A 26394-nucleotide genomic window follows, 5' to 3' on the forward strand; every position below is an offset into this window, starting at 1 on the left:
AACTAGATATCCACATGCAAAAGAATGAAGTTGAACCCTTACTTTACATGATATACAAAAATTAACTCAAAATGCATCAAAGACCTAAACATAAGAGCTAAAAATATAAAATTTTTAGAGGAAACCATAGGGGAAAAGCTTCATGATACTGGGTTTAGCAGTGAATTTTTGGATATGATACCAAAAGCACACAAGTAACAAAAGAAAAAATAAATAAATTGGACTCAATCAAAATTAAAAGCTTTTGTGCATCAAAGGTACTATTAGGAGAGTGAAAAGGCAATCCACAGAATGGGAGAAAATATTTGCAATTCATATACATATTAAGGAATTAATACTCAGAATAGATAAAGAACTCCTACAACTCAACAACAAAAAGACAAACAACCGAGTTCAAAAATTAGCAAAGAAGAAATACAAATGCCTAATAAGCACACGAAAAGAAGCTCAGTATCACTAGTGATTAGAGAAATGCAAATCAAAACCAGAATGAGATATCACTTCACACCCATTAGGATGGCTATTAAAAATAAATAAATAAGTGTTGACGAGGATGTGGAGAAACTGGAATCCTTCTGCATTGCTAGTGTGAATATAAAATGGTGCAGCCACTGTGGAAAACAGTATGGTGGTTTCTAAAAAATTAAACATAGAATTATCATACAATCCAGCAATTCTACTTCTAGGTATATACCAAAAATAACTGAAAGCAGAGGGGCTGGCCCCGTGGCCAAGTGGTTAAGTTCGTGAGCTCCGCTGCAGGCAGCCCAGTGTTTCGTTGGTTCGAATCCTGGGCATGGACATGGCACTGCTCATCAAACCACGCTGAGGCAGCATCCCACATGCCACAACTAGAAGGACCCACAATGAAGAATATAGAACTATGTACTAGGGGGCTTTGGGGAGAAAAAGGAAAAAAATAAAATCTTAAAAAAAAGAACTGAAAGCAGAGTCTTGAATAGATATTTGTATGTCACTGCTCAGAGCAGCATTATTGACAATAGCCAAAAGGTGGAAGCAACACAAATGTCCATCAATGGATGAATGGATAAAACAAATGTGGTATATAGGTACCGCGGAATACTGTTCAGCCCTAAAAAGGAATAAAATTCTGATACATACTACAATGTGAATTAATCTTGAAAACATTATGCTAAGTGAAATAACCCAGAAACAGAAGGATAAATACTGTATGATTCCACTTATATGAGGTACCTGGAATAGGCAAATTCAGAGACAGAAAGTAGAATAGTGGCTACCAGGGGCTGAGGAGAGTGGAGAATGGGGAGTTATTATTTAATAGTACAGAGTTTCAGTTTGGGATGATGAAAAAGTTCTGAAGATGGATGATGGTGATGGTTGTACAACAATGTTAATGTAGTTAATGCTATTGAACTGTACACTTAAAATGGTTAAAATAGGGGCCGGCCCAGTGGCACAGTGGTTAAGTTTGGACGTTCTGCTTCTCGGCGGCCCAGGGTTCACTGGTTCAGATCCGGGGTGTGGACATAGCACCGCTTGGCAAAAGCCATGCTGTGGTAGGTGTCCCACATATAAAGTAGAGGAAGATGGGCATGGATGTTAGCTCAGGGCCAGTCTTCCTCAGCAAAAAAAGAAGAGGATTGGCAGTAGTTAGCTCAGGGCTAATCTTCCATAACAACAACAACAAAAAACCAAAAACAACAACAACAACAAAAAATGGTTAAAATAGTAAATTTTATGTTATGTACGTTTTGCCACAATAAAAAATTATTTTAAAAAAGAGTTAAGGAATTCATACAGTATTTGTCTTTCTCTGACTTATCTCACTTAGCATAATGCTTTCAAGGTCTATCCATGTTGTTGCAAACGGCAGAATTTTCTTCTTTCTCATGGCTAAATAACATTCCAGCACGTGAGTGTGTGTGTGCATGTGTGTCTTCTTTATCCATTCATCTGGTGATGGACATTTAGGTTGATTCCATATCTTGACTATTATGAATAGTGCAACAATAAACATGGGTGTGCAGACAGCCCTTCAAGATACAAATACTGTATGATATCACTTATATGTAGAATCTAAAAAAACAACTTGTAAAACAGAAAGTAGAATAGTGGCTACCAGGGGTTGGGGGATGAGGGAATTTAGGAAATACTGTTTAAGGGTACAAATTTACAACTAGTAGATAAGTAAGTTCTGATGATCTAATGTACAGTATAGTGATTATAGTCAACAATACTGTACAATAAACTTCTAAGTTGCTAAGAGACTAAATCTTCACTGTTCTCAACACAAAAAAGAAATAATACATATGTGACATGATAAAGGTGTTAGCTAAAGCTACTGTAGTAATAATCATACTGCAATATATAAATGTATCAAACCAACACGTGTACACCTTAAACTTACACAATGTTATATGTCAACTGTATCTCAATTTAAAAAAGGGCTAAAAAAAGTTAAGGAACTCAAAGAACAAAAGCAAGGAATGCTAAATTTAGAAGAGATCTGGAAATAAGTGTTTATGCTTTTCTATCTAACCTAAGATGACTAACAAGTCCTAAATGTCCCTATAATTAGCTAGAAGTCATCTACTCATGATAGATCAGCAGATGTGCTCTGAAGAATAATGAATAAATTTTGATGCCTCCTGATTAAACTAGTAAAATACAAGTCTTTCATGTGCCAAACTAAACTACTCCATTTTATCCTTTGGTCTTATGGATCAAAAATAGTCAGCATTAGAAGTAAACAACTTTATAAAATTACAACTGCTGTCCTAGAAAAATTGCTAGAGGTAAAGTCCACTAAAAAGGTACAGCCAAGATCTTCAAAGGTCCACTTCTAATTCAATGAGTGGAAAGTAAACCTGTCAAACTAGCACTAAAATCCAGAGGAAAGCTTTCAGCTACTATAGTAATCCTCCTTTAAACACAGACAGACACACACACATATACACACACACTACTGTATTAATGACAACCACTTTGATAAGGTAACTTTCACACATTGCCAATGAGGAGAGTTCTTACACAAGAAAGGAAATGATGAACCACAAAAGGCAAACTAGAGAGCAGGAATAGCTAATGGAGCTGACATAGTCAGAAGCCAGGAAAATTGTATTCTACAAAAGTAATCCCTAAATCTTGCTGTCTCTAGGTAAGGCCACCCAAAAAAAACTATCAAATATCAATTTTCCTGTGTTATTAATATTAATTTATATGGCTGATAAATATAATAGAGGCAAAATACAAATTTACCAAATAGATTTCAACTACTCCACACTACTTTAAAAGGAAATACTGTCCTTTTATGAATGTTAACTAAATACTTAATCTATAAGATATGGAATGCTAAAAATGTACACAAAACCTTTCCTGAGACAAGGCACAATACCAACATGACTAACCTGCATATGTATTTATTTAAGATAAGAAGCATTTCATTTCCAAAAGGTAAACTATGGCCTTATCAGCTATGGCTCTTAATGCAAACACCAACAATGAGCTACAGAACCAGGTTAGAGGCTGCATGGATCTGTTTCTGCAAATGTGAAAGGAGGAAGAAATCATCAACAATGATATAAAAGCTGTATTATTAAAAAAACTAGTTTAAGTAAGGATGAACACTATGAAGCCTTCAAAATAGTACTTAACTTACAGAACAGTCTATCAATGAATATTCTGGATAAATATGAGGTTGCTCACTATTTTATCACTATCATTTATAGAACACTCAAACATGTGCCACATGCTTTATAAGCATTATCTCTAATCCTCAACATTCTTTTTCTTAAGCTGAACAGCAGATATACAATCTCCATTATGTTATTCTTTATTCTTTTTTGTATATCAGGTTTGTTATATTTTTCTTAAAAAAAAAGTGAAAAATTAAGCCTCCAAAACGTTAACCTACTTATCTTGCCCAAGGTACCTTACTGGCACAGGCAACACTGGAACCCAGGTCTGCCATAATCTGAATCCCAAGCACTTTCTAGTTCATCACTCTGCCTCTCAGAAACAGTATTCACAGCAATGACTGCAGATATCTCATTCACAAACCACCTTCCAAGGAGAGACATGTAGCACCCCAGAACTTTATAAAACTAAATGAAATAAACACACGCTAGGGTAATGGTAATTGGTAAATGCTAACATCAAAGTATTAATCAAGAAATCAGCATATAACAGTCATAGTGTGGCCACAGTAGCATGTTAAGGCCTTTAGACAGCAATGAATACCTAAAGAAAAGTGCTCATCTACGGTGGTTAAGATAACATATGGAAAGGGGAACAAACCACATACAGAACCAGGTTCACTTGTCTTCCAGTACTGTTGAACAAAGAGGAAGTCCTCATCCAGTCAGGACTTGAGCATCCAGTTCATTTGGTCTATTGTCTTAGCAGGAGGACACACAGGAACATCTAGTTTCTTTGTTCTGACTCTATAATTATCAAGCCACTTCTGATTATAATATAGCTTCCATGTATCTAGCCTATAGACCAACTAGAGCATTTGACCTAACAACTATATTCTTCATTCTAAATTAATAAGTTTGTGCCCTAGATTTAGGCATTTGAGTTAGCACAAGTCAGTTTACTCAACGCATCCACTCACCTCTGGACACTGACAAAATGTGAAGGCCAGACAGTGAACTATGGCAACCCAACTATGAAACTGTTCCTCTGAGCCCCAAGCCAGGGAGTGGCCTTAAATGACACCATTAACTAGTACTGCTTAAGCTTCAGCAGTTTAATGTTAAGAACATTATTTTAAACAGGGTCCATTTAAGAAATAATTTGTTCTAAAATAAAGACACAAAAGAATGATCTGTTCAAATAACTAATGAGGGGGAAATTTTTAAGTCATCTATGCAACTGTTTTATCTATATAATTGATGGACTACAAATCCCTGCTCTATCCCTTTGGGTAAGTTACTTAATGTACCAAAACCTCAGTTCCACCATCTAAAAACTAATCATCCCTACCTCATATAACTGTCGCAAAGATTAAATGAAATATTCAAATTAAGTACCTGCATAAGTGTTCAATTAATTTTATTTTTCATAAATGGAAAGTGTATGATACCACTATCAACAATTTATGGTATACTAAAGTTCCTCAACCACAAATTCCCCAATTGTTGGGTTTTCAGAAACTTAACAGTCATACTTAGGAAGACACTACATAAAACTAAGAGGTAATTCCAATTAATAAAAGTAGAAGGAATGTGGGAAATAGAAACTTACTATTAGAACACCACAGTAATACTTATTATGGGCAAGATACACTAATGGATGCCAAAACAATGGGAGAAAGTTTGAGGAAAAACAGATATTTGCATAGTCTCAAAGTATCTACTCCCAAGATTTTTTTAAACTATAAAGGGAAAAATATTAATTTCACAGTAGAGAAAAATCTATCAGATACCACCCTAACCAAATGATAAAGGTTATCATCACCAGTAATCCACATCAACAGCATGTACCCCCTGCTGTGATGCACTGAGAAGGATGTATCACTTCTGTAGTATTCTTGCCAAAATTCATAGCCTAAATCTAACCATGAGAAAACATAAAACAAATGCAAATTCAGGGACTATCTACAAAATAACTGAGCAGTACTCTTCAAAAATTCAAGATCATGAAATACAGGGAGACTGAAGAACTGTCACAGATTGGAAGACTATGGGGACATAACTAAACGCAATGTGGGATCCTGGATTGGATCATAGCATTGAAAAAGGACATCAGTGGAAAAACTGGTCAAATCCAAATAAGTTCTGTGCTTTAGTTAATAGTATTGTACTAACGTTAATTTCTTAAGTTTTGATAAATGTTCTCTGGTTAAGATATTAACATAGGGGGAAACTGAGTGAAGGCCATATAGGAACTTTTTATACTATCTTTGCAACTCTTCTGTTAGTAGTAAATTATCTTAAAATAAAAGTTAGAAAAAGAAAACTAAGTGGTAAAGGAGTGGGATCCCTGTTGCCTGCTACTCCCAACCCTACCATTTCCTTCAAACCTATATTTAACAGCCCTTTCATCTTTTCACTAATTCCAATCTCCAAGCCTTCTTCTTACTGAATATAAACTCCCTCTACTGTAAGCTTTATGAAAACAGGGCCCATGTCTGTTTTTTCTCTCTATACTGTCCCTAGCACTTAGCACAGTTCTGGACGATCGTAGGTACTGAATATTTATTTGTTATATGAATGAATGGCAGCTATGTGTATTGTATTCATTTCCTATCACTGTTGTAACAAATTACCACAAATTTAGTGGCTTAAAACAACACAAATTTATTATCTTCCAGTCGTGGAGAACCACAATAAGAAGAAAGTCTACAGAAGTTCACAATGAGGCTCATTAGACTAAAATCAAAGTGTTGGCAAGGCTCTGTTCCTTCCGAACACTCTAGGGAAAAATCTGCTTCCTTGCCTTTCCCAGCTTTTAGAGATTGCCCACATTACTTGGCTCACTGTCCACTTCCAGCAATCATATCACGCCAACTTCTGTTTCAATGGTCAGATCTCCTTCTGACTATGGTCCTCCTTCCTCTCTCTTGTAAGGACCCTTGTGATTACACTGGGCCCACCCAGATAATCTAGGATAATCTACTCATCACATGATCTTTAATTTAATCACATCTTCAAAGTCCTTTTTGCAAAGTCAGGTTAACATATTCATAGGTTCTAGGGGTTAGGATAAGGACATCTTTGGGGTGCAATTATGCAGCCTATGAGATGTATCAATTTGTTATTTTATCTATCAAGTAGAGAGTTAGCTCAAAACTAACTCGTCGAGCTAACTGGGAAAATTAACGATATTTCCCAGACCACGTCTGTCTTCTGCCATTCTCACTTTTTGTCATTTTATGGAAACATCTGCCTTTGGTTTGTACTTAATAAAGTTATATGACTAGTTTTTAAACAAAGAGACTAGAACATATATATTTAAGCAAGCTTTATCCCTCCTCCCTTCAATGTCATCATTCTTTGTCTATGAGAATATTCCACCTTGAGGGCTGGTCTGATGAAGATAGTGGGAAATCAAACCAAATAACACTATTTGGGGTGTGCCTATATCTAATAGGGCCTTTCTTGTGTGGCTCAAACAGAATCTGGAAACATTTTTCAAGAGGGTCATAACAACAATAGTTTGAGAGCCAAAGTATCCCAGAGTGAATACTTTGGACAACAGTATTTATTCAGAAACAAAAATCCTAGTATATATTTTTTTAATTACTTTTTCCTTTCTTAGAAAGTCAGCTGTTTCTACATTATTATCTAATTCTAATTTCACAATTAAATGTAGGGCTGATGTCTAAAAATATACTCCTCCCCAAAGTGATTTTAGATGATGAATGAAAACAAAATGGAAATGAGTTTCTCCACAATTTTGATAGATGCTTTAGGTATAGAAGTATGGATTTTTAAACTGTCACTTCCATTGCATTGCTCTGAATATATTCACTACTATAATGAAAGCGTATTGGAATGCTCACTCAACATGTCAACCTGGACAGTCAATTGTGTCTTTTTATTTTTTAACTTTCGTTTCATTGCCATTTTTGGTTCCGTTCTGAGAGGATAGCTAGACTTGTTAGATATCCACTTGTTAGATGTCACTTAAAGGAGGCCCATTTAATTACCCTGAGAAGCACATAATCACATATGTGACCCCACAGTGAAGCTTATTACAAGCACACTCAAATACATTTTAGAAACAGTCAAATAACAAAAATTTTCAGATATATATATTTATATATATATGTTGTTCCTTCATTTGGAAAATAGCCCCATTACATGAAAACTCAGTTCCATCAAGAAAACAAATGACAAACATTCTAGTAGAAGTATTTTTCCAAGTTATAGTAAAGCAAAAACTGATTGTATTTCCACTCGTAAGAGCAGAGTGCTGTTGACTCTCAAGTTGTTAGTGGAGGAGGAAACTATTACAAACTCTTGTGATTGACTCGTTCTAAGAGTTACTAAATAGGCCTTTCAGTAACATCTGACCAAATCTTTCAACATCGTGAACTAAAATAAACAGTCTTCTACACAGCACTTAGGACCCATAGCCCTTACTCACAGAAAATTAGCAATTCACCAAGTAATTACCAAGAAATATAGCAAGTTATTTACACAGAACATTAGGTCAAAGTCTTTCCACTAATGCACAAAAAAATCAAGTTATGGAAAGCATAAAATATGACACACTGTTGATATGCAGATATTTATGGCCAACTCACAAATCTGACATATATCATCAAAGGATTTGTTTGTTTGCTTTTAACATCCTCAAAGTCAAACATCAGCAGTAAAATCTCTCCCTCCTGGTTCTTCGCACTGCCATTAAGGTCAACGTATCCTAAACAAATGGATATGGGGCTTTTAATAATTGTTACACAACTGGCCAGGCGGAGACACCGTGAGGTATGCAGCCCTCCCTGGAGGAGTGAGGTCCTGAATGGGGTCCGATACTGCTATAAGCATCCTTCAGACTCAGTCCAGCTGAGATGAGAGCCTTATTGTCTGGCTTCACTGGCTAGTAACTGCAGCGGGGATACCCAGAGAAAAGCTATCAGCCGAAAGCCAAAAAGACCAGGGTCTTAAAGGGCCCACGGACAAACTCACTCATTGCAGCAACCTAAAATCACCAGAGAGAAGGCTGAAAGTGCTTTGGTGAAACGAGACTCACCTGGTGGGCTCTGGGGGCATCTTGGGAAGAGGAGCAACCTCTCCGGAGACTGAGACATAAGTGGGGGCCATTGTTCTGACCTGGTCCAGGCAGGCTGACACAGACTCCAGTGGGCACCATTAAGGTTCTTCCCTTGGCCTGTTAGCCCAGGGGTCTGCCACGCCCACTAGAGCACAGATTTAATCCAGTTCAGCCAGGGCAAGCTGCCTACCCTAGAGACCTGCTTACCTAACAGCAAGCCCTCAGGCTATTTTTCAGCCTGCATTGACTGGGTGCCTTGATCCTCTACAGGCAGCTGAGTGTGTTCTCCTCTGTGGGGCAAGGCCTGTGTGAGGACCAGGTGAACTGTGGGGGGTGTTGGTGGAGAGGTGGGGGCCTCTGCAGTGGGGCGTTGGGGTCTGCTCCTGGGGGTCGGGAAGTGTGCATGGACCAGGACTGTGCTGACAGTGTCTGTGAACATGTACGGGATGGGGCTTATCAGCGGCAGAAGACCTGTGCTTCACAATCAGCCACACAGAGGATCAGCCCCACCTTGCTAAACCTGAAACATGTAGGTGCTCCCATGCCTAGGGCCAGCCCCACTCAACTGCACTCCTAAGAGAACTGACAACAGCCTTGTAGGCCTGAGGCCTATAGCAACTGTAAGCCCCTGAACCTAGCAACCAGCTACACTGGGTACCAACCCAAGTAAGAGGAAAACTGCAACAGGACTGTGCTGATAGATTTTGTAGCCAACGTTACTGAGGCTCCCCAAACCGGATTTACAAACAGCTGGCCAGGGAAGGAAAGACTAGACTCCCTGGGTACCTGCAGTAAGAGCAACCCTGCCGCAGCAGAAAGACACAAGTAGCTCACAAAGGGGTCACTCCTGGATCTTCTGAACTGGTGACGAGTGGGAAGCACACTGCTGGGCCTCATAAGGCATCTCATACATAAGGCCACTTCTCCAAGATCAGGAGACATAGCCCACTCACCTAATACATAGAAGTAAGCACAAAGAAAGAGGCATAATGAGGAGACAAAGGAATACTTTCCAAGCAAAGGAACAGGACAAAACCCCAGAAAAAGGTCTAAATAAAACAGAAACAAGCAACCTACGTGACAAAGAGTTCAAACAGAATCTCATGAGGATGCTCACAGATATGGGGAGAAGACTGGATGAACACAGTGAGCACACCAGCAAAGAACTGGAAGATATAGAGAAAAAAAACAATCAGAAATGAAGAATACAATACTGGAAATGAGAAATTCACTAGAGGGACTCAATAGCGGAGTAGAGGAAGCAGAAGAACGGATCAGCGAGCTAGACGAAAGACTAGATGAAATCACCCAAGCTGAACAGAAAAGAGACAAAAGAATTAGACAGAATGAGAACAGTCTAAGGGAACTCTGGGACAATATCAAGCATGCTAACATTCGGATTATAGGTGTCCCAGAAGGAGAAGACAGAGTCAAAGGGGCAGAAAATTTATTTGAAGAAATAACAGATGAAAATTTTCCTAGTCTGAGGAAGGAAACAGACATCCAAGTTCAGGAAGCACAGAGAGCTCCAAACAAGATACGCCCAAAGAGGCCCACACCAAGACATATTATAATTAAAATGGCCAAAATTAAAGACAAAGAGAGAATCCTAAAAGCAGCAAGAGAAAGGCCACAAGAGACACATAAAGGGAAGCCAATCAGGCTATCAGTGGCCTTCTCAGCTGAGACCCTACAGGCGAGAAGAGAATGGCACAACGTGTTTAAAGGGCTAAAAGGAGAAAACCTACAGCCAAGAATACTCTATCCAGCAAGGGTGTCATTCAGATTAGAAGGAGAGATGAAGGGCTTCCCAGACAAGCAAAAATTAAAGGAGTTTATCACCAAGAAAACAGTTCTACAAGAAATGCTGAAGGGACTTATTTAAGTGGGAAAGCAATGACCACAAACACATATAAAAATATATATATATATTACAGAAAAAACAAAACAACACAAAAAAAACCAGGCAATAAAATCACCTGTAAAGGTAAAAATATAGTAAAGGTAGCAGATCAACTTCCTGTGAAGATAATATGAAGGTTGAAAGACAAATGTACTAAAATCACCAATTTGAATGATAAGAGGGTAATATATAGACACACACTAAACAGGAGACTATATGTGATTTCAAAAACATAAAATGTGGGAGGAAGTGAGTGAAAAAGTAGAGCTTTTAGAAAGACGTCAAGCTACAGAGTCTATCAACTCTATATAGACTGTTATATAAATAGAATATTAAATAGGATCCTCATGGTAATCACAAATCAGAAACCTATAATAAGCAAGCAAGAAAGTAAGACAAAAGAAAAAAACATATTACTAAAGGTAGCCATCAAAGCACAAGGGAAGAGAACAAGAGAAAAAGAAAGGAACAGAGACAAACTCCTAAAACAACAAGAAAAAAAAGTAACAAAATGGCAATAAATACATATTTATCAATAGCTACTTTAAACATCAATGGACTAAAGGCTCCAATCAAATGCCATATGGTGACCAATTGGATAAAAAAACAAGACCCACGTATAGGCTGCATACAAGAGACACACTTCAGACCTAAAGACACTCACAAATTGAAAGTGGAAGAATGGAAAAAGATATTCCATGCAAATGGCAAAGAAAAGAAAGCAGGGGTAGCAATACTTATACCAGATCATATAGACTTTAAAACAAAAACTGTAACAGGAGACAAAGAAGGGCTCTACATAATGATAAAGGGAACAATCCAACAAGAAAATATAACACTTGTAAATATCTATGCACCCAACATAGGAGCACCTAAATATATAAAGCAATTATTAACAGACATAAAAAGAGAAATAGACAGTAACACAATAATAGTAGGGGACTTTAACACTCCACTTACACCAATGGATAGATCATCCAAACAGAAGATCAAGAAGGAAACACTGGCCTTAAGGACACATTTGACCAGATGGACTTACTAGATATATATAGAACACACCATCCAAAAATCACAGAAGACACATTCTTTTGAAATGCACATGGAACCTTCTCCAGGATTGATCACATATATGGCCATCAAACAAGTCTCAATAAATTTAAGAAAACTGAAATAATACCATGCATCTTTTCTGATCACAAATGTGCGAAACTAGAAATCAACTACAGGAAGAAAACCAGAAAAGCCACAAAAATGTGGAGATTAAACAAAATGCTACAGAACAACAAGTGGGTCAATGAATAAATCAAAGGAGAAATCAAAAAATTCTTGGAGACAAATGAAAATGAAAATACGACATGCCAAAACCTGTGGGATACAGCAAAAGCATTTCTAAGAGAGAAGTTTATAGCAATTGAGGCCTACCTCAACAAACAAGAAAAATCCCACATAAACAATCTAAAAGCACATCTAAAGGTACTGGAAAAAGAACAACAAACAAAGCCAAAAATCAGCAGAAGGAAGGAAATAATAAAAATCAGAGCAGAAATAAATGAAATAGAGACTAAAAAAAAAAATAGAGAAAATTAATGAAACCAAGAGCTGGTTCTTTGGAAACATAAACAAAACTGACAAACCATTAGCTAGACTGACCAAGAAAAAAAGAGAGAAGGCTCAAATTAAAAAAATCACAAATGAAAGAGGAGAGATTACAACAGACTACCCAGAAATACAACAGATAATAAGAGAATACTATGAAAAGCTATATACCAACAAGCTGGATAACCTAGAAGAAAATGATACATTCTTAGAAACATACAACCTTCCAAAACTGGACCAAGAAGAACTAGAGAATTTGAATAGGCCAATCACCAGTAAGAAGATCAGAACAGCAAACAAAAACCTCCCAAAAAATAAAAGTCAAGCATGAGATGGCTTCTCTGGTAAATTCTACCAAATATTCAAAGAAGACTGAATACCTATCCTTCTCAAACTCTTCCAAAAAATTGAAGAGGTAGAGTAGGCTTCCTAACTCATTCTATGAAGCCAACATTATCCTGACACCAAAACCAGACAAGGACGACATGGAAAAAGAAAATTACCAGCCAATATCACTGAAGAAGATCGATGCAAAAATCCTCAAAAAGTACTAGGAAATCGAATACAACAATACATTAAAAGATCATACATCATGATCAAGTGAGTTTCATTCCAGGGATGCAGGGATGGTGCAACATCCTCAAATCTATCAACGTGATATACATCATTAGCAAAATGAAGAAGAAAAATCACTTGATCTTCTCAATAGATGCAGAGAAAGCATTTGACAAGATATAGCATCCATTTGTGATAAAAAGTCTAAATAAAACGGGTATAGAAGGAAAATACCTCAACATAATAAAGGCCATGTATGACAAACCCACAGCAAATATCATTCTCAATGGAGAAAAACTGAAAGCTATCCCTCTAAGAACAGGAACCAGACAAGGATGCCTACTTTCACCACTCCTATTTAATACAGTATTGGAAGTCCTAGCCAGAGCAATCAGGCAAGAAAAAGAAATAAAAGGCATCCATATTGGAAAAGAAGAAGTGAAACTGTCACTCTTTGCAGACGACATGATTTTATATATAGAAAACCCTAAAGAATCCACTAAAAAACTTTTAGAAATAATAAATGAATACAGTCAAGTCCCAGGGTACAAAAGCAACATACAAAAATTGGCTGGGTTTCTATACACTAACAACGAAGTAGCAGAAAGAGAAATTAAGAATACAACCCCATTTACAATTGTAACAAAAAGAGTAAAATACCTAGGAATAAATTTAACCAAAGAGGTGAAAGATCTATACTCTGAAAACTATAAAACATTGCTGAAAGAAATCAAAGAAGACACAAAGAAATGGAAAGATATTCTGTGCTCTTGGATTGGAAGAATTAACATTGTTAAAATGTTCATACTTCCTAAAGCAATCTATAGATTCAAGGCAATCCCTATCAAAGTTCCAACAACATTTTTCACAGAAATAGAACAAAGAATCCTAAAATTTATATGGAACAACAAAAGACCTCGAATAGCCAAAGGATTCCTGAGAAAAAAGAACTAACCTGGAGGTATCACACTCCCTGATTTCAAAATATACTACAAAGCCATAGTAACCAAAACAGCATGGTTCTAGCACAAAAACAGACACACAGATCAATGGAACAGAATCGAGATCCAGAAATAAACCCACACATTTATGGACAGCTAATATTCAACAAGGGAGCCAAGACATATGATGGAGAAAGGTGAGTCTTTAATAAATGGTGCTGGGAAAACTGGACAGCCACATGCAAAAGAATGAAAATAGACCATTCCCTTACACCATACACAAAAATCAACTCAAAACGGATTAAAGACTTGAATATAAGACCCAAAACCATGAAACTTCTAGAAGAAAACATAGGCAGTATGCTCTTTGACATGGGTCTTAGCAGCATATTTTCAAATACCATGTCTGACCGGGAAAGGGAAACAAAACAAAAAATGAACAAACGGGACTACATCAAGCTAAAAAGCTTCTGCACAGCAAAGGAAACCATCAACAAAACGAAAAGACAACCTAACAATTGAGAGAGGATATTTGGAAACCATATATCAGATAAGGGGTTAATATCCAAAATATACAAAGAACTCATACAGCTCAACAACAAAAAAACCAACAATCCAATTAAAAGATGGGCAAAAGATCTGAACAGACATTTCTCCAAAGAAGATATATGGATGGCCAACAGGCATATGAAAAGATGCTCAACGTCATTAGCTATCAGGGAAATGCAAATCAAAACTACAAGGAGGTATCACCTCCCTCCAGTCAGAATGGCTATTCTTAACAAGACAGGAAACAACAAATTTTGGAGAGGTTCTGGAGAGAAGGGAACCCTTGTACACTGCTGGTGGGAGTGCAAATTGGTGCAGCCACTATGGAAAGCAGTATGAAGTATCCTCAGAAAATTAAGAATAGGTCTACCATATGATCCAGCTATCCCACTGCTGGGAATTTATCCAAAGAACTTGAAAACGCAAAGGCATAAAGATACCTGCACCCCTATGTTCACTGCAGCATTACACACAACAACCAAGACTTGGAAGCAACCTAGGTGCCCATAAAGGGATGAATGGAGAAAGAAGATGGGGTATTTATACACCATGGAATACTACTCAGCCATAAGAGATGATGAAATCTGGCCATTTGTGACAACATGGATAGTCCTTGAGGCTATTATGCTGAGTGAAATTAGTCAGAGGGAGAAAGTCAAATACCATATGATCTCAATCATAAGTAGAAGATAAAAACAACAACAAACAAATACATAGCAAGGGAGATTGGATTGGTGGTTATCATAGTGGAGGAGGGGAGAGCAAAAGGGGTGATTAGGCTCACATGTGAGGGGTTGGACTATAATTAGTGTTTGGGTGGTGAACATGCTATAATCTACACAGAATTCAAAATATATTACAATGTACATCTGAAAGCTACATAATGTTATAATCCAACATTACTGCAATTAAAAAAAATAAAAATTTAAAAAATTAAAACAAATTTTGCAAAAGCAAGAAAAAAATAATTATTACGCAAGGCTCAAATATCCACAATGGAGGGAAATGTCATCAAGAGAAAAAGGTATAAAAACCTTTTGTTGAGTTGTGAATTACAAATCAGACATGCAAAAATAAAATTTAAAAAAAGAAAAGAACTCCCTAATTTTAAGGGAGAAGACTAAGCAAGAGGTAGTATGAATGCAATAAAATACAGTTCACATATTTTAATGATGTTAATAAGTAGAAAATATGTATCAATTGATAAATAGCCAATTTTATATATTATACACATATATATAAACAAAGATTGGAAAAGAAGCTACAATAATTTAAACATTTAAACTGCTCACTGGAATGTTTTGCTACAAAATTGTTTAATTATACTATAAAGAAATAAAACTTTAGGGAAAAAATGGGAAATTGTACATTACAAACTGCACAGTACTCACAGGAAAGTAATTAAAAGATGAGGCGCTTATCCTTCTGGGATTCTAAATGAGTTCATTTCTCTTAATTTTAAATATGCAGAAAATTAAGTGAGATCCAAAAACTGCATCAACTAAGTCCACCAATTCTGACATTCCTTTCAGAATAGAAAATTGCAATTGTTGTTCTCTGTGTAAATTAAAATTTATATATTTACATTTGCTCCACATGAGAGATTCCCAAATCTGGCTATGTATCCGATTACCTGGGGAACTTTTAAAATAAGTTCCTGGCCCCATCTCCTGGAGATTCCAATTTGGAAAGCCTGGAGTGGATGCCAAGAATCAGTATATATAATATAAAGCTCATGTTGGTGTATTAAGGGTACTCCTCCTCTGATTCAGCTAGCTTTTGGAACTGGTCCCTTATTTCAGGGATTTTCAAACTCTACTGTGCATACAAACCACCTGCAGATGTTACAAAGAAGCAGATTCTGATTCAGCAGGTCTAGGATGAGGCCTAGGAACCTGCAGTTCCAACAAGCTCCCAGCTGATGTCCATACTACTGGTCCAGAGACTATACTTTGAATAGCAAGACCTTATAGGATCTTTCGATCTTTCCACAGGTGAATGATAGATGGCATTCCCCTATGCAGTTCCTACCACTAGAATATTTTCTTCAAGTTTTACCTCAAATCCTTTAGCATAGCTAGAATATACAATTTGCAAAATACTTGACATATCTTTACTATGTACCCTAGTACCAAGTGAATGGAAATAATTTCCTCCATTTACAGAGTATCCCTAAAGGATGAGCATTACTGATGTCACAATTCAGAGATGAAATCAAAATTTACATAGTTTTCAATATATATACAAGGAAGTTGATCACAATCATGGTTATAATAGTGAAATATTGGACAAAAATGTAGATGTCCAATAACATAGGACTGATTAAATAACTTATAAGGGCATCTATTAAAAATAATGATGTGTTGGGCCAGCCCTAGTAGCCTAGTGGTTAAGTTTGGCACACTGTGCTCCGGCAGCCGGGTTCAGTTTCTGGGTATGGACCTATACCACTCATCTGTCAGTGGCCATGCTGTGGTGATGGCTCACATACAAAATAGAGGAAGACTGGCAACAGATGTTAGCTCAGAGCTAATCTTCCTCAGCAAAAAAAAAAGAGCAAATATAATAATAATTTTTAAAAAATGACGTAAATGCACAATTACTGGTAATGAAAAGATGTTCATGATAAGTAAAGAAAAGAAAAAAGGTTTCGTAAAATCTTTTTTTAAAGATTTTATTTTTCCTTTTTCTCCCCAAAGCCCCCTGGTACATAGGTGTGTACTTTTAGTTGTGGGTCCTTCTAGTTGTGGCGTGTGGGATGCCACGTCAGCATGGCTTGATGAACGGTGCCATGTCCGCGCCCAGGATTTGAACTGGCAAAACCCTGGGCCTCTGAAGCAGAGCGCACGAACTTAACCACTGGGCCACGGGGCCGGCCCCCTATAAAATCTTCTAATACAATTCCATTTTGTGAGGGTAAAAAACACACAGTGATATATACATTTACACAAAAGAAAGAGTCCAGAGAGATATATACTAAAATATTTAAAGCATCTTCAAAGTACTGGAATTTCCGGTGATTTTGATGTTTGTTTGCTCACATTATCTAATATTTCTATGACATAGATGTTATAAAATTCTTAAAGGGTAAAAATAGGGTGAGAAGAAAACCAAGCAAACCCCACATGCACACATCTTTCAAGAACTACTAGATTGGCTTAACTTCTAGGTAACTTGCACTCCAAAGAGCCATAAGGGACTTCATACAAAGCACTTTGAAAGCTTGTTAAAATTGCAATCTTGCATCCCACCCCAGACTTACTGAATCTGAATCCCTAACAATAGGCTCTGGAATCCTGCTTATAAAGCAAACACTGACTCTTACAAATAGAAAAGTTTCAAAAGTTTGGTGTTAAACAAAAAGCTTCCTAGAAATGCAGGGACCTGGACTAAATTTCAACCTATCTGAATGGCAACCTACAGCAAATTCAGAACGGGTGAAATCACAGTACATACATACACACCCACATGCACCAAGACCATTGGAATTTGAACAACCACAAAAACCTATACTTAGGGGCCGGCCCGGTGGCACAGCAGTTAAGTTCGCACGTTCTGCTTCTCATTGGCCCAGGGTTCACTGGTTCGGATCCCAGGTGCGGACCAGGGCACCAATTGGCAAAATCCATGCTGTGGTGGGTGTCCCACATATAAAGTAGAGGAAGGTGGGCATGGATGTTAGCTCAGGGCCAGTCTTCCTCAACAAAAAGAGGAGGATTGGCAGTAGTTAGCTCAGGGCTAATCTTCCTCACACACAAAAAAAACAAAAAACCTATACTTAGTGATTTATTTATTCAATCTTAATTTTAAGCATCTCACGTGAACACTGACCATTTCTCAGGAGCTAATTGACGTCACAAAGATTTTCCTTATAGTTGATCTACATCTATCTGAAACTATTCGTTTTTTTTATCTGAAACTATTCTTATTATAACCCCTTCTATGATGTTTTATCCTCCTTTAGTCCTTCTTTAGTTAAAAGTACCACATAAACATTTATTATGGAACCAAATATTTAGGTAATTCAACTATTCTATTGTTTTCATTTGTCCTTTCTAAACACATTCCAACTGACTAACCTCAGTAGATTCTGGTGATTATTTCTTCCAGAGATCCTCTTTGAGCTAAATTCAAAGGCATGGTGGAGTATATATTAAAAGAAGTCCTCAAAGAATCAAGAAAAACATTTCCTATTCTGAAAAATACCACATGAACCCCCCCAAAATTTACTGAAAGAAAAAGAGAAAAGAGAGATATCACACTGAATATATCCCTAACATATCACACTCTTAAGTATTTAGTATAACAATCAACTCATAAGGCATACATTTACTAAAAGTTTTCAAAATGAGATGTTAAGAGTTTCGGGAATTTTCTAAGGTTAATAAATTAAGAGCATTTTCCTAAAGAAAGCCGTGATATTTTTCTCCTTTAAAACAGAGGGGAAAACATTAGGAGAAAAAAAGGTCGGCATGAGCTCCTAAGAGGATCTAGGAAAGGAGCACAATTTCAGGGAGGTGGGGGACAAACTCTTCATTTTATTTTAATCCATGATACATTTTAATCCTGGATCACTCAGAAGGCCAGGCCAGTTAAAACTGCAATTTATTAAAACCAAGAAGATTTTATACCCACCTGCAGTTCACACCAAGCAACCTCAACCCATGTTTCAGTGTCCAGTCCTTTATACACTGTTTTAAATGCTCCTCTTCCCAGCTCTATGTCAAATTTCAGGAACCTGCCACTAGGAGAAGTAGCTACAGCCTTCATTTCTGCTTCTTCTTCCATTTCCTTTTCATTTTTCTCCTTGAAACAATCTTTTGAGGATTCCGAAGTTGCCTTTGAACATTGTTCATATTTAACTTCTCTTAGCACATTTGTAGGAAGCTTTTCTACTCTTGGAATATCTGTTGCAGTCTTTATTCTCTCATCTTTGGAGGAAGATTCAGCAACTTTGTCATCTTCTGTCATCTCAACACTCTTTCGGAAGAATCTCTTCCTTTCTATGGTTTCCCCAGAAGCAGACAAGGTACTGTTTTTTTCCTTTAGTCTAGCTTCTACTGTCAAAGTCGCTGGAGCCTGAGGAACTCTGTTTTCCAATGAAACTCCATCAGGTTTCTCAGAATCTTCTGTGCTAGCTGGCTCTCCTGAATCAGTAGCCATTGTAATTAAGGTTGGCACTAAAATTTTTCCTTTTCCACTCTTCAGTCCAGTTACATCTCAGGTATCAGAATTATCAGAATGGACTTCCTTTTATGCGGTCATATGTTTCCATAGCAACCTGAAGGGGAAAAAAGGATATTTTAAAATCAGCCCACAAAGGAAATCATTAAGGAGAAAATAAGTCACCTGATGGTTTAATCCCTTTTTTTAAAATAAGATGTTTGCTCTTTTTCCTCTCCAATCTTAGCAACCATCAGACTCCAGGGACCATGTCTTATCTTGTTTATCACTGTAGTCCTCAGTGGCAGACTGCTTGGCATATAGCTCAACAAGTCTTGATATTGTATGAATATTGGTTAGGAACCTGGTTTTCAGCCCCATCTATCAATCCATCATATTTAAAACAAGAATCCAAACCCTGAGTTCACTTAACTACAAGGTTAACACACACAATAAGTAAAACAAGCAGACAATTTCTCAGTAGGTGGTCTTTGTCTAAAATTCTGGAATCAATCCAACAGTAGTTTCTTTGTGGTGAAATATACTTAATATCAAATTTATGATCTTAACCATTTTAAGTGTACAATTCAGTGGCATTAAGTACATTCACAATATTGTGCAATCATCACTACTATCTTTTTCATCATCCCAAACTGAAATTATGTATCCATTAAACACTAACTCCCCATCTCCCCAGCCCCTGGTAATCTCTATTCTATTTTCTGTCCCTATGAATTTGCTTATTCTAGGTACTTCATATAAGTGGAATCATACAACATTTATCCTTTTGCGTCTGGCTTATTTCACTTGGCATAATGTTTTCAAAGTTCATAGATGTTGTAGCATGTAGCAGAATTTATTTCTTTTTAAGTCTGAACAATATTCCATTGTATGTATATACCACATTTTGTTTTAAAGATTTTATTTTTCCTTTTTCTCCCCAAAGCCCCCCAGCACACAGTTGTATATTTTTAGCTGTGGGTCCTTCTACTTGCGGTATGTGGGATGCCACCTCAGCGTGACCTGATGAGCAGTGTCATGTCTGCGCCCAGGATCCGAACTGGCGAAACTCTGGGCTGCCAAAGCGGACCGCACGAACCCAACCACTCGGCCACAGGCCCGACTCCCACATTTTGTTTATACATTCATCTGGTCAATGGACTGGGTTGTTTCCACCTTTTGACATTGTGAATAATGCTGCTATGAACATTCAATAGTAGTTTTGAATAATGCAAATACTTGTTTATGAGCTTGCCTTCGGATTTTAACAGAAAGAAACTACTGTCAAATATTAACACACTATAATTTAAAAAATGGCAAGAAAGACTTAAAAATATGCAACCTCTTGAACCAGCAATTCCACTTATAGGAACTTGTCTTAGAAAAATAGTCAAGAATCTGTGCAAAGATTTAACTATAAAGACATTCATTATAGCACTTAAAATTTGGAAAAACTGTAACAAAACATAAGCCTAATAGAAGTTTAATTAAATACTCCAAAATGAGATTGGATACATCATTTAAAAAACACTGCAGTTTTTAGTGAGATAAAAAGACATTCCCTATAAATTATATGGTTAAAAAAAAGAAATAGATACAACAAGCTTCCATATACACACACACATAAACACAGACACACAAAATATTAACTCTGAATGGTGGAATTACAGACTTTTTTCTTCCTGCTTTTCTGTATTTTCTAAAACTTTCCACAATGAACATGTGGAAATATATAGAATATATAAGGAAAAAAATTTTTCAAAAGAATAGTCAAACCACCAATAAGAAAATCCTTCCCTTCTCATGACAAACATGCATCACAAAGTTAAGCCTGTATACCTGTTTATTATACTATGTGCCTTACAAGGCACAATTTGTCATGTCAAACCAAAAAGAAACAGAAATATCAAATTTGAAAAACTAAAGAAAAACAACCCTGAACTAAAACAAACAAAATGGGGAGAAATACTCCAAACTGTTATACGCATTCAACACAATTCCTATCAAAATCCCAGCTGCTTTCTTTACAGATATTAACAAGCTGATCCTAAAATTCATATAGAACTTCAAAGGGCTGAGAATAGCCAAAGCCAAAACAATCTTGAAAAAGTACAAAGTTGGAGGATTCACCCTTCCCAATTTTCAAATCTACTACAAAGCTTCAGTATTAAGACAATGTGGTACTGGCATAAGGATAGATGTATAGATAGGCAGAATAAAAGTAGAGTCCAGAAATAAACCCACATATTTATAATTGATAGATTTTCAACAAGGATGCCAAGACAATTCAATGGGGAAAGAGCAGCCTTTTCAACAAATGGTGCTGGGAAAACTGGATATCCACATGCAAAAGAATGAGGTCGGACACTCTAAGTAGGGTTTCCTGGAAAAAATGCCTGAAGTGAGTCTCAAAGAAAGAAAATTAGCTGATCCAAGCAAAGGGAAGATCACAAGCAAAGTCATGAAACAGCACAAAGTAAGTGTATGAGTGGTACCACGAACAGTTTACTTGCAGGCACATTAGAAGCAGGCAGATGAGGACAGAGAGGCAGATAGTCACCAAAGATTTCTATGTCATACAATGTAAAACAAGGAGACCAGTTAGAGAGCTACTGCAATAAACCATGAAATAGATGCTGAGGTTTGAATGAGAATAGTGGCAAGAAAGATAGATTCAAGATACATTAAAGAAGTACTAAATGCAAGATTTACTGCCTGAATATGTCTGTAAGGGAAAAGGAAGAGTCTATGATAACTTCCAGAAATTTGCCTATCAGATAACACTACTAGGACATAGCTGTACTAACACCAGAGGTAAGAACTAAAACAAGGACTCATGAAGTGCTCTATAAGGTTACACCGCCAAATCAATATACTTCAAAAGTCACTTAATAATATTAGTATTGCCTGCAAGTAAGAAAAGGCAACCAACAATGCCTCACTTAAGTGGAGGATTTTTCTTTAACTTTTTATTTTAACATAATTTTGGACTTGGGAAAAAACCTGCAAGGATACACAAAGAATCCAGTATATGGTGCACTCACATTCCCCAAATGTTAACATTTTAGGTGAGATATTCTTAAGAAAGAATAATATTATTCATTTCACTTGACTGAAGGTCACTTTGAAGGTCACTTGAAGAAACCTGAAGAGCAGAGATCCATAAGACAAAAGGACTTCTAAGCAGACACAAATAGGTAAAATCAGAGAATTAGTGCAGAACCTCCTTTAAAAAATGAAATCTTACTCAGAACCCTAAAATGAAAACAGAAGGGCAAGTAGTACTGCTCTGGTATAATAATTCTAACATGTTTGGTCACCTAGTTTCCCAAACTACAAGATAAGAAGCAACAAATAGGAGAGATGGAGAAAGGATTGTTCCCTCAGTCTTTTAAAAACCAACCGTAAGACAAAAAATGTCACTAAAGACAAAGAGGGACATTTTATAAGAAAAGATTCATTAGGACAATATAACAATTATAAACATATACATATGTAACAACAGAGCCCCAAAATACATTAAACAAAAACTGAAGAGAAAGAAACAATTCAACAACAGTAGAAAACAACTAAACAGAAAACCAGCAAGAATCTAGAAAACTTGGCCATACTATCCACCAACTTGACCTAACTGCCATCTATAGAACACACCACCCAACAAGAGCAAAATATACACTCTTTTCAAGCACACATAGAAAAATCTCCAGAACAGATCATATACCATGCAATAAAATAAATATCAATAAATTTAAAAGGATTGATATCAAACAATACCTCCTACCACAAAAGAATTACATTGGAAATGAACAATAAGGACAGATATATAGATCATTGAAATAGAATTGAGAGTCTAGAAGTAAACTTTACCATTTATTGTCAATTGATTTTCAACAAAGAGCCCAAGACTATTCAATGGGGAAAAACAGTCTTTCAACAAAAGGTTCTTGGACAACTGGATATGCACATACAAAAGAATGAAGTTGGACCTCTACCTCACACCATACAAGAAATGAATTCAAAGCAGATCATAGACCTAAATGTAAGAGCTAACAATATAAAACTCTTGGAAGAGAACACTTCAATAAACCTTAGTGACTCGGGTTTAAGCAATGATTTCCCAGATACAACAACAAAAATACAAGTGATAAAAGAGAAAATTGAGAAGTTGGACCTCAACAAAATTTAAAACTTTTGTGCTTAAGGATGCCATCAAGAAAGTGAAAAGCAAAAAGGCTGGAGAAAATATGTGCAAATCATCTATCTAATAAGGGACTAGTATTCAGGATATATAAAGAATTCTTACAATTCAATAATGAAAAGATAAACAATCCAACGGGCTAAAGATCTAAATAGACATTTCTCGAAAGAAGGTATAGAAATGACCAATAAACACATGAAAATATTTTCCATATTGTTACTCATTAGGAAAATGCAAATCAAAACCACAATGAAACACTACTTCATACCAATGAGGACGGCCACAATAAAAAAGACAGACAGTAATGGGGCCAGCCTGGTGGCACAGTGATTAAATTCGCATGTTCCACTTCAGTGGCTTGGGGTTTGCCAGTTCAGATACCAGGTGTGAAGATGGCACCACTTGGCAAAATCCATGCTGTGGCAGGCGTCCCACATATAAAGTAAAGGAAAATGGGCATGGATGTTAGCTCAGGGCCAGTCTTCCTCAGCAAAAAAGAGGAGGATTGGTGGCAGATATTAGCTCAGGGCTAATCTGCCTCAAAAAAAAAAAGACAGTAACAAGTGTCGGTAAGGATGTGGAGAAAATGGACCCCTCATAACATTCCCTTGTAAAATGGCGCAGCTGGTTTGGAACATAGTCTGGCAGTTCCTCAACAAGTTAAACATAGACTTACCATATGACACCACTACCCAAGAGATATGAAAACATATGTCTGCAGAAAATCTTGTACACAAGTGTTCATAGCAGCGTTATTCACAATAGTCAAAAGATGGAAACAATCCAAATGACTATCAACTGACGAATAAACAAAATGTGAGATACCCACTCAATGGAATATTATTTGGCAATAAAAAGCAATGACATGTTGATATACCCCACAACTAGGATGAACGTTGAAAACATTATGATAAGTGAAAGAAGCCAGAGGAAAAGACCATATCCAGTATGGTTCCATTTATATGAAATGTCTAGAATATGCAAATCTATAGAGACAGAAAATAGATTAGTTGTTGCCTGGGGCTAGGGCAAAGGAACAGGACTTACTGCAAACTGTCATAAGGGATCTCTTACAAGTGACGGAAATGTTCTAACATTAGAATGTATCAAGGTTATATAACTATACATTTACTAGAAATCATTGACATTTATACTGGTGAATTTTATGGTACATAAATTATAGCTCAATAAAATATGATGTCCCTCTTTAAGAATAGTTGTTTTTTTTTTAAGATTTCATTTTTCCTTTTTCTCCCCAAAGCCACCCGGTACATAGTTATGTATTTTTAGTTGTGGGTCCTTCTAGTTGTGGCATGTGGGATACCACCTCAGCATGGCTTGATGAGCGGTGCCGCATCCACACCCAGGATTCGAACCGGTGAAACCCTGGGCCACCAAAGTGGAGCACATGAACTTAAGCACTTGGCCATGGGGCCAGCCCCTAAGAATCTTAAAATAAAATGTTTTCACTAAAATAAAAGCCATCATAACATCAAATATGCCTTTTTAAAACTATACTCTCTACCTCCCCTACCCCCATTCTGTCCACTCTCCTTATCTTCAGCCTGGTCTCCTAGGTTGAGAATCAGTCTTCTGAAAGGAAAAGATCTGACAAAAATAAAATGTAATAACTAGTAGCCTAAGAGTAAACAACAAATAAGAAAAATAAATTTTAAGAAATAAGCCAAGGATCACTGATGTCAGCAACATGATGGAATGAACTTGCCTGGGACTCTCTCCCCTCCAACATACAAACAAACATACATACATACATACAAACAACATACATACATACAACAACATATATACAAACAAAAAGGGGCATCCAAACTCCAACAGAGGACACCCTAACATAATACAAAAACATCAGAGACACGCAGCCACATGATGGAGTACAGAGAGGCTGAAGCCCCCCTCAGAGGAGCTGGAACGGGGTAAGAGACAACTTCACTCCCTGCCCTAAAGACTGCGATCACTGCCGCAGGAGGATCTGTGAGGGAAGGAGTGGGGAAGGGGACGCTTGTGCTTGTGTGCAGGATCACCAAGGACACCCTAGGGCCCGTGAAGACTAGAGAGAAGCCCCTCTAATGGGGCAAAAGCTTTCACGGGGGATAACCTCCTCAAGCCAAGATCCCAGGAGACCAGATAGCGAGAGCGAATCAAGAAAGCCCGGAGTGCCCACAGAAGAAAGTGCCCCTCCCCCTACCAGTCCTGTGCCATGCCGCTCCACTGCCTGGGATATTGAGTGAAAGTGGAGGGCTCAGAATACGTGGCTCTCAACCCCCACCCAGTGGCGATAGGTAGTAACTGCAACCAAATAATATCAGAATGAGAAAGGGCTGACTTTCCAACATCAGACACTACATCAAATCTCCAGACCAGAGAGAAAACGACAAGCACCCAGAACTCAGTCTTGAGTACAGAGAAATATGTAAGCTAAATGACAATGAATTCAAAATAGCTATCATCAAAAAACTCAACAAGGTAAAAGAGAATGTAGAGAAACAATTCAACGAGTTCAGGAGCTACTTCACAAAAGACATTGAAACTATAAAGAAGATTCAATCAGAAATACTAGAGATGACACAAGGGAAGAGATAAAATAATACAGATTCCCTGAATGCTTGAGTGCACATCACAGAGGAGCGTATCAGCATAATCGAAAATAGACATGTTGAAATGCTCCAGACAGAGAAGAGAGAACTAACACTAAAAAGAAATGAAGAAAGTCTCGAAGAAATATCTAACTCAATGAGGAAATGCAACATAAGAATTATAGGTAT

General features: G+C 37.0%; 1 protein-coding gene across 1 annotated transcript in view; it reads right to left on the bottom strand.

Annotated features, from left to right (window-relative positions):
* Positions 1-26394, bottom strand: part of WNK3 (WNK lysine deficient protein kinase 3) — a 160231-nt gene that overhangs the window by 119033 nt on the left and 14804 nt on the right. The window contains exon 2 of the mRNA XM_046673065.1: positions 18886-19531. Coding sequence (XP_046529021.1) covers positions 18886-19413 — 528 coding nt within the window. The 5' untranslated portion in view covers positions 19414-19531. The remainder of the gene's footprint in view (positions 1-18885; positions 19532-26394) is intronic.

This window comes from Equus quagga, chromosome 10, assembly GCF_021613505.1.
Source record: "Equus quagga isolate Etosha38 chromosome 10, UCLA_HA_Equagga_1.0, whole genome shotgun sequence".
NCBI classification, from domain to species: Eukaryota; Metazoa; Chordata; class Mammalia; order Perissodactyla; family Equidae; genus Equus; species Equus quagga.